This window comes from Phaenicophaeus curvirostris, chromosome 1 (genome assembly GCF_032191515.1).
Source record: "Phaenicophaeus curvirostris isolate KB17595 chromosome 1, BPBGC_Pcur_1.0, whole genome shotgun sequence".
Taxonomy (NCBI): Eukaryota; Metazoa; Chordata; class Aves; order Cuculiformes; family Cuculidae; genus Phaenicophaeus; species Phaenicophaeus curvirostris.
In genome coordinates, this window is record NC_091392.1 from 53,949,876 (window position 1) to 53,962,153 (window position 12,278).

Here is a 12,278-nt window from a genome sequence, read left to right on the forward strand (position 1 = left end):
AAAGCACAAAAGGTTATTATGGAAAATTTAAGATCTGAAATTAAAACAAGTATTTCATATTTCAAGAGTAGGGATAAGGCAAAGTATGTAACTATTACAATATAATCAAAACCAAGGGATAAGGAACTTGCAAGTACTATTGTATAAATATGTCCAGTTGAGCATTATAACAACAAACCAATGATCAATTATCTAATTTCTACTGATTTACAAAGCAAATAATGTTTTTATCACATGTGTTTCATTGATGTTTATAATTTTCCATTTTCTGCTTTGTCAGCAATGCAAAACTTTTGCTTTGTTGCCAGGAAGTATCCTACTAATTGGAACATAGAAATATCCTCCTTACACTTTTGTTTGCCATAAAAGAAGTATAAAAAGCAGTATCAAAACCATAAAAAAATAGAAATTCTTTTTTCCTGCAGCACATTAAATAGCACTCAGCTGATTTCATCACTCTAATTTACTGTTGAAAATGTTTCTTTCCAAAACCAGTATATTTATCATAGATTAGGCTTTTTTGTTGTATTTTTTCCAACTGTTATTACGTGACACCTTATTAAGATCAAAAACTGACATTACGTACAACACTTTTTCTAAAAAACCTCTTTGAATTCTATTTTTTCTTCTTTGAAAATCTCAACTTTCATATATTTTATATGATTTTTAAGAACATTTAATATAGACTTACTGGTATGAGATGCATTTTTAACTAAAGGACACTGGTTCCATGGTAATGGATGCTGAAAAGACTGGGAAAAATAAAACAGACTCCACCCAATAATGACATTGTAGTACAGGGCCCCAAAGAAACATACCTATTAAAAAAAAAAAGATTAAAAAGTTACATTTATTAACTACATTTGTAATTTAAAAACCGCCAAACCCTACTGATCTTCTGCATATTTCTGCACATTTCTGCATATCAGCCACTGAATCTAATTTTAACGAAAAAAGTCAGAATAAGAACTGAATGGTTTACCCCATTATAGTACCTGACATTTTCTAAATTTTCACTTTTCCCTATGTTTATCATATATTATCTATTTTTTACAGGATTTTTTTTCCCCTCAAAAACTACTCTGTTCCCCAATTCCTAATTTCAAAAGAATCACAAAATACAAGTTCACGGGTCTTACAAACACATCTGTATTAAATTTGAAGTACTGATATAAAATCTTCCAAAACATCGTCAACTGACCTTGAAACCCAGCTACAAATCCGTGGCCTTTTTCTGCAAAAAAACAGTAAGTCTAAATAAATAATACATGCTGAAAGCAAACCACATGATTTTAAAAACTTACTACGCAGCTTGCAAATCCAATTCCTCCAAGTTTGGGGCTGATATAATTCCACACACCAATACTCCCTCGGCGGATCCTCTGCCCAACAGCAAGCTCCAGGAAAAAGAGTGGAATCCCTATTATCAGTAGTAAGATTAAGTATGGTACAAGATAGGCACCTATGAAAGGAACAAAGTATAAATCAGAGAGAGTGGAAGAAGAGTCAGAACCTGACACTACAAATGTGAAACCTTCTAATAGCTTCGAGTTTGAATCAGTATCATTCACTGCAAAGTTTTTTTCATCACATTTTACCTGAATATTGGCCATACATCTTGTAAGATCTGACACGCCCAAAGGGACTGAATTTCTAAAGCACTGCAACATTTTGAGGCAAACTTTACTGAAAGTATGCTACTATCTAATCTAGTAGGTTGCTTGTGTGAATGGGCATTTGATCAAACTTTTTCAGATACAGTCATGCTGAATCAACATTTCATTAAAAATTCTACTTTTATTTGTACCGAAGTGGCAAGACTGAATTCCATCCAATCTTAAGTGGTTTTCAAATAATGTACTGCTGATTTCTCTATGTGCACCTCAGGTACTCAGAAAGTGGACTTCACAGCGTACAGAACAATGACTCTACCCAGCTAAGCAAGAAAACTGCATCAGCCCATTTCTACCAGGGTCCAGCTAGAGACTAGAGACATAAAGTGGAAATGAAATGGAGTATTGTAGGTCCAGATCTTGTAGTACTCACAAACTCTCCTTAAAGATATATTTGAAAATGCAACTGTTACTTCACCTTCAGGCATATTTATGTGAAACAATTGCTTTTTTCAAGGTCTTATTCCCAGGTAGCCACCATATAAAATTCTAACTTAAGGATGTCTCTCCCTTTATTTCAGTAAAACTAATTGCAAGCAAATATATCCATACACCAAGCACACTGACAAGTTTAGAGCCTAACTTCCTCCTTGCTATTGAGGAATATTTACTATTACAGCTAACAAAACTTTTAGGCATCAGCAATTAGCAACGTGGCACCCAATTTTCAAATGCAGGGCTCTTATGTTGCAATGCAGAGTATTGTGCTGGTCACCTAAATCAAAGTACTGAGAACTTTTGATTGCAACCACTGTTAAGGCTAAAGAAAAACTCTTGAGATGCAGACTGCAGCATCTTGGAGCAAGCTACAAAGCAAAGACCTCAGAGCTATTAATTTGTCCAATTGGTCTATTCGTCTCTCTGATTAGAGAAAAGCTAAGCAAAGTTCAGAAACCAATCTGGGATTGATCCACAACTCCAACTCAGTCCCACTTTAAGTTTCTTCATCCAGCATCATCTTTCTAGGGCTTTTTTAGGGGTCTGTCAAAATATATATCATTTGCACATCCTTAGCAGGTAGCTTATCTCATCTAATACGGTTTATTTAAGAAAAGTTTGAACTTTCCAAAGCTATACAGGAGGCCTCAGATTTTCTAGTACCATCCACTCCCATTTAGGTCCATTTGCTATTTTGCTTTTCATGAAATGCACACAAATTGAACACCATCTGCTATTATAAAGATCTTCAAAAGATCATAAGCATGAAGAAACTACACCTATCAGCCTAAGATAAGTGGGAAAAATGACAGAGGAAAGTAAATCTGAGGAAAAACTACTGGTGGACCAAAGAACATTGACTTTTACCTCACAGTTTGTAGGCTGTTGTTAGCAATGAAATAGTTCCCTTGAGTTTTGTTTTCATGACATGATAATATGATATGCAATGATGCTGCCTGAGCAGTGTTTGGTCAAAGCCTATGCCAAGCTCTGAATACTGTACTGGTTTCGAGCTTAAAATTGTCCCTCAAAAACACAAACATCTTGGTCTACCTACCCATTTTAGCACAGTATAGACTGTTTATGTAATACTATTTCTAATAATGGTGGCAGCTACATTCCCATTCAGTGAAGAACACAAAGGATTTACTTTCTACTATGAAAAGAGAGACAACAGAGACAGAATAAAATAAACGTGAGGAAAACTGAGGACCAGCCACATTCCAAAATGAGGGGGACTATCTGTCTTGAGGATATGCAAGATAAGTAATACCATTAAATACCATTGTGTGATCATCAGCATTCTCTAAAAAAATCTGTGAGACAGAAGTATAGTGCAAAATCAGATTGCAAATGAGAAACTTTGGCATCACTATCTTTAAAAATCTGGTCATACAATTACTTGAAAGCCAACAGTAGATAGTTTTTTAAATAGTATAACACTACTGTAAATGATACCTGAGATCTTAATTAGACAGGCGCTGCATAGCTGAGCAGAGACAAGCCTAAACAGCTCAAAAAAAATCGGGGCCTAAGTGACTTACCCTGTATCCCACTGGATGACTGTACTAGAGCAGGAACTGAACCCAGCTCAGCTCTTCAGTGTCCCAATCCACAACCTTAATCACAAGGCTGCAAAGTTAAGCACATGTTTAAAGACTGGGCTGATGTGGGTGTTTTATGGTGCAGTATCAATGTAAGTTGCAAGATTTATCAGTTAGATTCAACTACATGAGTCAAATAGATGTGGTGTTAAAGCCACATGACACTGTACGTGACACAACCCAGTATGAGTAGCCAGCAGAGTTCACCCCTGTATGGCAGGGCTCGTGTAAAACACCTGAATTGCTGGTCTTATAATCATTCAAGTCTGCTGAGCTCCCTTCTGATTTTGTGCCCCCTCCCCCAAAGAAGTACATAAAGGAAAATATTGTATGTATGAGTTTCAGTGCAATATAGTTTTGACATAGGTGGATTATACAACTGTGCATCACAGCGGCACAGGGCTTTTGTGCCCTATAGTCAACATGAAATCACAGCAACTCTGGAATTTGTTTCAGCCCTCCCCTGAGGCTGGACATACTTCAAAAAACTGTAGGACATCTTCACTTCATCACAAAACAGAATCACTATGGAAAACAGCTCATCATGTCTTTTATCACTCCTTGGAGTTATAGTATTGAACAAGGATCAATTTTATTTGAGTTAGAAAAATAAACTACACATACAAGAATTGAACAAGCATCCTACAATTAGCTGTATTGTCTGCTACATCTGCCAGCTAAGCAGCCTTCTGAATATCACAGCTCTATGTGGTTCAGGGTTCCCAGGTCCCTATTCTACATTTTACAATTATTCTCCTGTGAAGTCCCTTTTTTGCATATTTTGGCCTTGAGCACTGGCTTTCATATTAAAAAGCCTCATCTCAACTTTATGAGGGGGGGAAAAGATCTAAAAAATAAACTTCATCCTTCTCTTAAATAAATGGAAAAAATACAAAATATGTCAGAAACCGGTGAAGAGTAATACTGTGCATAGCATTGCTTTGACTTATTGGGGTTTTTTTATTTATCTAAGCAGCTTAATGGGATAACTGGTAAACTGTCTCTCTTGATATTACAATATTTACTACAGCAAAAAACACTATTGATAGAAGTAGAATATTAACGCTTGTTTTGAAGTAAGTTCTTATAAATGCTCAGGAGGGGAATAACAAAATTATGTGATTCATAATGATTAAAGACTTAGAAAATAACTTCAGAAGCAATAATGCCAGACGACAGAACTATCACTATCTTGACACTACAGAAGAACTTTTCTTCTTATAGCCATTCTTGATGTAATCTGAAAAATGTAGTTACTTTTCGGATGTGTCTCAACTGCTGCTGTACTAGTTTTTAACTGTCTAGTGTATGATTTAATTCTTTATTCAGTGAAGGTGAGCTTTATAGTTGTCTTAAGGAGACATCCCACTTATTTATCTGTAGATTTGTACTCTATCCTACCGATAGGATAGTCTTGCTGTCAGTAGCTTTTCATAGTTTAAGTATGTTCGGGTGTGCCTATGTACAAAACTGTGCTTAACCATTAAACTTTAATGAAGAATTACTCTTGCACAATAAAAAAAAGACACTTTCAGCACACCAAACTAAATTTTAAGAGTCTGATAATGCAGTTTAAATCAGAACTCACAAAATAATATTGAAGACATCAATGACTTCAAGCCACTAATTATAAATCATTGATCAAAAGCTAAATAATGAAGCTACTGAATCCATACTCAATGTTGGAATACAAGAGAATACTTGCTTTGCTCCCATTCCACTTAAATTAGACAATCAGACAATAGCTTTTAGAGACTGCTCAGTCTTTAACAGTTTACATATTATTTCCTCAGCAATAACTGCTTTGCTTTTTGTAAGACCACAGAACTTAACTGTTCAACCTAGAATAAAATCGAGACTATTTAACAGGTGATATGCATTATGTGATTCCACCCATGTCAATCTTTCCAAAGCATAACGGTAAGATATCTGCTACAGATTCCTCTATGCTGCTCACAGCTTTTATCTGTTTGTCATTGCTTACTCATTCTTCCAACTTATTACATCACAGAGATATTAAAAAGACTGGCCTTAGAAAAAAAAAACCAGGAAAATTAAGTTAACGTTCATGAAAATACAACACAAAATCTTTCAGTGTGCAGTACCTTGTACACTCCAAATAATTTGCAACATTAGAAGCACCTCTTAGAGAACTGTGTTCACTTGTCTTCATAACACTCGCTCAAATATCACTTATTCTAGCAGAACAGCTAATTTAATTTGCTTTAGTTACTTCCAACATGTGATCAGCATTTTACTTTTGCTAATCCTAAAGGAAAACAATGGCCAAATAGAATTTTGTTTGAAAAAGGTGAAAGTTGTGCAAGCTACTCATCAGATGACAGCAATGAGGAGCAGAAAAACACAGGTCTGGTTTTTCACTATTTATTAGCCTCATAACAAGACTGGGTAGATTAGAGTTGTGTATTTTTAAGGCTCACTATCAATCACTGGCAGCTGAGGCAGCTCTGAATCTATGTTAGCATACAACATGTTACAAAATTGTTATACAGGAACTGTGCCTATCTGAACTAATACACATTTTTCTTCATATAGTAAAGGAGTAATATACAAACTGTATAGTGTAAAACGATAAATATGCAAAAGAAATAGTAGATTATACCCTTCTTCAATGCAAATCACCATTGTGAGGCATCAAGGAACAAACAGCTTTTTTTGTCTGCTAGGCTGCAAAGAGTGGAAAAGGTGCCTTAAGGGCCAAGTGGGGACTGGACATTGCCTACCAGGGAGAAGGAGGACCTGTGGTGAGGTCAGGGGTGAAGAAGGCAAAGACAACTGAAGTCAGTTCCTCAAAACTTTACTGAACAACTTCAGTCCCTCATCTGGAGGGCCGAAAACTCCTTTGCCTCTCCCCCCATCCCAAATCAAGAAAATGAGCTCCCTGGAGTGTTCTCAGTCTCTTCACAGCTTTTGTCCTTCTCTTGATACTTCCTGCATTACAGCTACAACCTAAATGTGGGATGCTAGGCTGTGCAGTTGCCTCTTCTCTCACCTCTCACACCAAATTTCTTCTGGGGAAGAGCCAAGCGTCAAAGCCAGCAAAGAACCACCTAGTCTAGTTGTAACATAGTTGAGCATTAAAAATACCAGGTATTACTCTAAATATTTGTGAGTTTATATGAATTAAAAAGAAAAAAAAAAACCTGTTAAAGGATCACAAGAAAAAGAAGAGGAAGTTGTTCTGGTGGTACAGAGCAGACCCAGAAACAAGAGACTGGAAAGATACCTATGGGTGTCCAAGTATCACTGCAGTGTACCAAGTTACCTCTAAAGATGGTACTGCAGATACTTTGCTGAAGCAGTCAGTCAGTCTCTCTAGTAAGCAGAGTGGAAGAGACCAAACATTTTCTCCACAAAACTCTCTAATAATAGGCACCTATTTGGGCTAACTTGTCTGTGTCTTTTTTAATGCTTATTTATTTTGTTGGTTTTGTTGTTGGTCATGAAAGTTTTAAAAAAAGGCAAACTTGAAGATTGCTACATGGTTAGGATTCACCTTTTTTACTGGTGACATTGGAACACTTAACACTGGAAGAATTTGTGAAGGAAACTAATGAGTAACTATGTTTTTTACTTCGTTTCAGTTTAAATTTGAAGTATACTTACTGGTTTGCCACTTTTCAATAGACTCCTTGCCTGATGGCATTTGTCAGATAGAAGTTGCTTAAACATCGGGAAGAAAACAAAAAATATTTGGAAAAGACTGAAGGTGGAGATCAAGCCATCCACTTCACTGAAATAATTCTAATGAAACCTTCAGAAAGACAGTTTACCTTATACTCAAAGACTTCAGCAAGTATTTACAGTAAAGCCTTCTCAGCAAAAGACTACAGAACAGTTCTGACACTGATATTTAGAATGGGTTGCATAAAACTGCTCTAATTTTACCTAGAATTAAACGTGAAATAATTACACATAGCAGAAACCTGAAACCTTGTATAAAAGATGTAGCTTTGGGTGTCCTTACCATGCATCTGAACTTCTCCCTCCCCCTATTCTTTACATACTTGGGAGAGCTATCTATCCATCAACACACACATACACAGGCACTCATATACTTTACAGCTTTCTATGTTTTCTGTCACCTTCTCCATCTTCCATTATGGTGATCTTGAAAACCAAGAAAGCTTTAGCTCTCCTGATCACTTGCTTTCCTCTGTTCTGAAGGTTGCAATTTGCTAAGATGGTGCAAAATTACTGCGTTATTATTTGGCCATGTGCAGAAAACATTATAGCTCTGTAGACCATGTTATATACCCAAGTTCATGCAATAACGGGACAGTGGAAAGCATTTAATTTCAACCTGAAATGACTCCACATTTATTTTTTCTATTTTGATTAATGAATTGTCCTAATCCCCGAGGGCTGTGGATAGGTGTATAAAATATGCAGTTATTTAGTTTCATAAACTTACATTTTCTCTGAATTAACACTCACTGGCAGACTAACTTTAAAAGTGCCTGATGGTATGAATCCACCAGTCTAAGGAACATACTAGATTTTTTCTGCTGGTTCTAAGAAGAATCCAGTGGGCTTGCAAAATCAGTAACTAACTATATTAACCACAGACTTTCAAAAGGGACAAAACTACACAAAACAAAACACTGTAATGCATTATCCTTGAGTCTACATTTTGACACCATACTTAGGATGATACAGAATATAAACATTTAAATAGCTACATCTTTAACTACAAACCAGTTTGGTTTAAAAAACGTTCATTAATAAACTTATTAGTTTTTTTCAACTAGTACTGATATACAATCAATCCTATATTGTCTAGTAGACTGGATAAGATAGCCGTTCACTGAAAAGCTATGTTTTTTTGAGAAACTACATTCAACATGTTTTCTTGGTTAATAACAGTTATGGGTGAAGAAAACTTTAGATTCCATACAAATTATTAAACCAACCATTTAATGACTTTCTCTCGAGAATAAAGAAGAATAAAGAAGAAATTAAGGGCAGCTACATGAGTGAAAAAAATCTTATATCAAGACATAGAAGAATTTACACTTTATCCTGGAGATGTAATACTAGAAAGTACAAGCTTCATTTTTACTTCTTGAACTGAGAGAAAACAAAGAAGAACAAAATTATACCCCAACTATATTCTAGGTACATTTCTGTACTCCTCCATGACAACAGTTTAACCATTCACCTTTTACAATTCATCATGAATAAAATGTTTTTATTTTCTGTTCTGTAGTACAGATTAACTTTTTGTATCATAAAAACTGATAGGTTTGGTTTGAATTCAGTTCAGTAATTAGCTACAATAGCATGCACCTTAATGCAGTATAGTAGGGTACAGTACAGCATAGGCTAAAACACTAATCCTGCATTCATAAAGAAAGGTCTTTGGCCTCATACTTTATACGATGTTCATGACGGACAGCTAACAGATGAACAGCTTGACATTGTTCTAAGTGAAAGCTAACTTGGTGCTTAGGAAAACAGATAACCACATAACAGCAAAAAACAGATGTATTCCTTTAATGTACATGTTATGATTTAAATTATTCATTATCAGTAAAAAACTAGTTTTCACTCCTAGACTATCTTATTGTTCTTGTAGAAAAGCAAATCATGATCAAGTGGCTTAGGAGCTAAAGGCAATTAAAAAGTAAAGGCATGAAGCTTAGTACCACTGCATACTAATACTAAATATTGCTTTGGTCTTTAAAGTGGATGAAGTTTTAATGCCTTGACTGATTGTCCAACTACTATAAAGAACACTTTAGCACAACAGTAATCAAGTCCTAAATAATGCAACCCCTCCATAAAGATGTGTTTTGCTTAGCCACTGGTTTGGCCACTAGTTAAGGAGCACTTTCTACCCTAAAATGAGGAAATGGAATCTTAGAAGAAACTCTTGCTTTTTTTTAACAGATAGGTCTCTCTAAATAAAGAGAATATGGGTCTTCCCTGTTCAGCTCTGGTAGAAATTAAAGAAAAAATTGACATGCCGGAGCAGGTTTTACTGTGGGTATCTCTGTTGACCTTGAAATCTGAAAGTTTATCTTCATCATTTAGCTATGACTAGCTACCACTGACTTACCTCCACCATTTTTCTGACACAGATATGGGAATCGCCACACATTTCCCAATCCCACAGAAAATCCAACTTGTGCCAGAATATACTGAAGTTTGCTGTTCCAGGCAGGTCTTTCATCTTCTACATCTGAGCCTTCTTCAACATCTACATCTTTTTCTTCTTGATCATCAACCATAAGTTCACTCTTCTTAAAGGCATCATCTGAAGAGTCTTCATTAGAGAGAAGGTCCTTAACTGACTCAATGACCTCATCATCTAGTTCTCTTTTCACTACCTTGCTGTTCTTAGGCATTTGTAATATAAGCAAAAAAAGTAAAGAAGTTAAATGCAGCTGAAACAGAAGGACAAGTGCTGAAGACAGTTCTCCCTCAGCTTGACCAAAAATATTGAAGAAATAGACTGAAGATAGTGCCTTGTAAGTTCTTGATATCAGGGAATCAAGAGTAAGGAATTCTGTTTCTGAGCACTTGTTCTAATGAAATTATCTGTGGAAAAAAAAAGAAAAAAGGATATTATATTACTATGCAGAAGAAACTTAATTTAAATATCACATGCTTTGGCTTACCCATTTCTGCTTTTCTCAACGATTTGACAAGAGGAAAAAAAGAGAAGAAAGGAATGCTAAACCACTTCCAAATTACAGAAATTAAGTCCACTTTTTGGTCTTAAATATTTATTTAGAATACATTTTTTTCACTTGTTGAGGGTTTTTCATGAGTTGTTTTTTCTTCCTAAAGACTGATAGGCTAACAGCATAACAAGATTCTTCTTCTTAGCAGATATAATGGAGTATGCACTTTACATGAAATTTAGAGGCCCAGTTCCACACTTCCTGATGTAATAGCTATACTTAATTTTATTAAACGTATATTTTAAACAAAGTAGATTAAGACTTTCAGACCATTTCTGAAAGTCATGCAGCACTTAAGATTTTGATATATAGGATGCTCCTAGTGCTTCAAAGGCAAGTGTGACTTACTTTTCCTGCATTCTTCATCAAGGAATAAAAAATTACAATAATTTTTTCAAAGGAGAGATGCTCATCTCTTATGAACTTTGATGCTTTATATAGTTTCTTGGAAACAGGAAATAATTACACATACCTGAAACATCTGAAAAGCTGTAACCAAATTAATTTTAAAACCATACTTTTTCAGACATGCATGTATAGACATAAAAATGCCTCCATTTGAATAGGTGCTTTTCTTTTAAGACAATGATTCATTTAAAAACATAGATCAACTTGCTCGCAGCTGCCATACTGAAGGTAACCGTAAGATTTCAGGGAGGAATGTTTTATGAGAAATTCTTAACTAATCACATGAGACAAAACTAGTATGTGCAAAACCGTCTGCACAGTTAAGAATCTGAAAAGGGATTTAGATTATGTGTTAAGCTTCATGAAAACCCTAAAGAAGGAGTACAGAAGAGATCTAATCTAGATCTGTTAAATGATGACAATCAAAAATTTCCCTGGGATACACAAGACCTGTCAGCTTTATCTTATGGACTTGCTGCAACATGTGGTCCATACGTTGAAAGCTCTATCATGTAGCCAATAATTGCAAGGTATTACTGGACTGTTAGCACAATAATTGAGAGATCAAGCACCTCGTGGCTGTTTCAGGGACGGACCAGAAGGAAAGACGTTAAGCTACTGGAACTCAGCCCACAGCTTATCAAGATGAGACTCTCAGCAACAGAACTAAAACCTCTGTCACCACAAGTACTATCACCAGCTTTGCGTCTGACAGGACAATTACCTTTTTTCAATAGTTTCCAAGGATTTGGAAGTTGAACTTCACTCCAGTTGCCTACCAAACTCCATTCTAAACTCTTTCCACTCATCTCCTAGACTCCTGTGACTGCCTTTCCACTTTCTCTCTCCCTCCTGTTACTGCCTTCTCACAGCTACTCCAGCTTTGGCAGTCAGTTCAATTTTTTTTTAAGCACAGTAGAGCCCACTGGTTTGTGATCTGCTTTGCGCTCACCACTGACACTGGAAGGGTTGAGGATCCTACAAGTTTTCCTTCTGGCATGTGGTAGAAGTAGTAGCAGGCTTTGTTTTGTCTGATAGCAGTTCTTATTAAAAAAATTAAGTATATGAGCTATAAACAGAGCAGTGTATCAGGAAGAGCTGTTAAGACAACAGAGAAATCTTAATACTGTATCTTTTATAACTGGGCTAAATGAATGTCTGCTTAGACCTTTTTGTATTCTGTCTTTTAGGTTGTATACTCTTCAAAGAATTACATACTCTCCCAGTCCCTGTATGCTTTAGTAGCTCTTTGTTATGACTAAGCTATCTAGGTAAGTCCAGAATGCAAACACCAATAATACATTAAGTGAAGCATTTAAGCAGTCTTGATGGAGCTTTCTGACTGTATACCACAGCATCTGGTACTTCCAGCACTACTTTTAATCACAATTCAAACTTTTCTTTTCCTTTTGTTCCACCAATGTAAATTAGAGGGCTTTGCATTG

At 35.7% G+C, this 12,278-nt stretch overlaps 1 protein-coding gene across 1 annotated transcript in view; it reads right to left on the bottom strand.

The window, feature by feature from the left end:
• The window catches only part of SLC6A15 (solute carrier family 6 member 15), a 29,203-nt gene extending 18,912 nt beyond the window's left edge, over window positions 1-10,291 (bottom strand). Inside the window, exons 1-3 of the mRNA XM_069858401.1 lie at window positions 9,798-10,291; window positions 1,305-1,462; window positions 692-818 (exon numbers count right to left, since the gene is read on the bottom strand). Of these exons, the coding sequence (XP_069714502.1) occupies window positions 692-818; window positions 1,305-1,462; window positions 9,798-10,086 (574 nt within the window). The 5' untranslated portion in view covers window positions 10,087-10,291. The remainder of the gene's footprint in view (window positions 1-691; window positions 819-1,304; window positions 1,463-9,797) is intronic.
• Window positions 10,292-12,278: the final 1,987 nt, after the last annotated feature.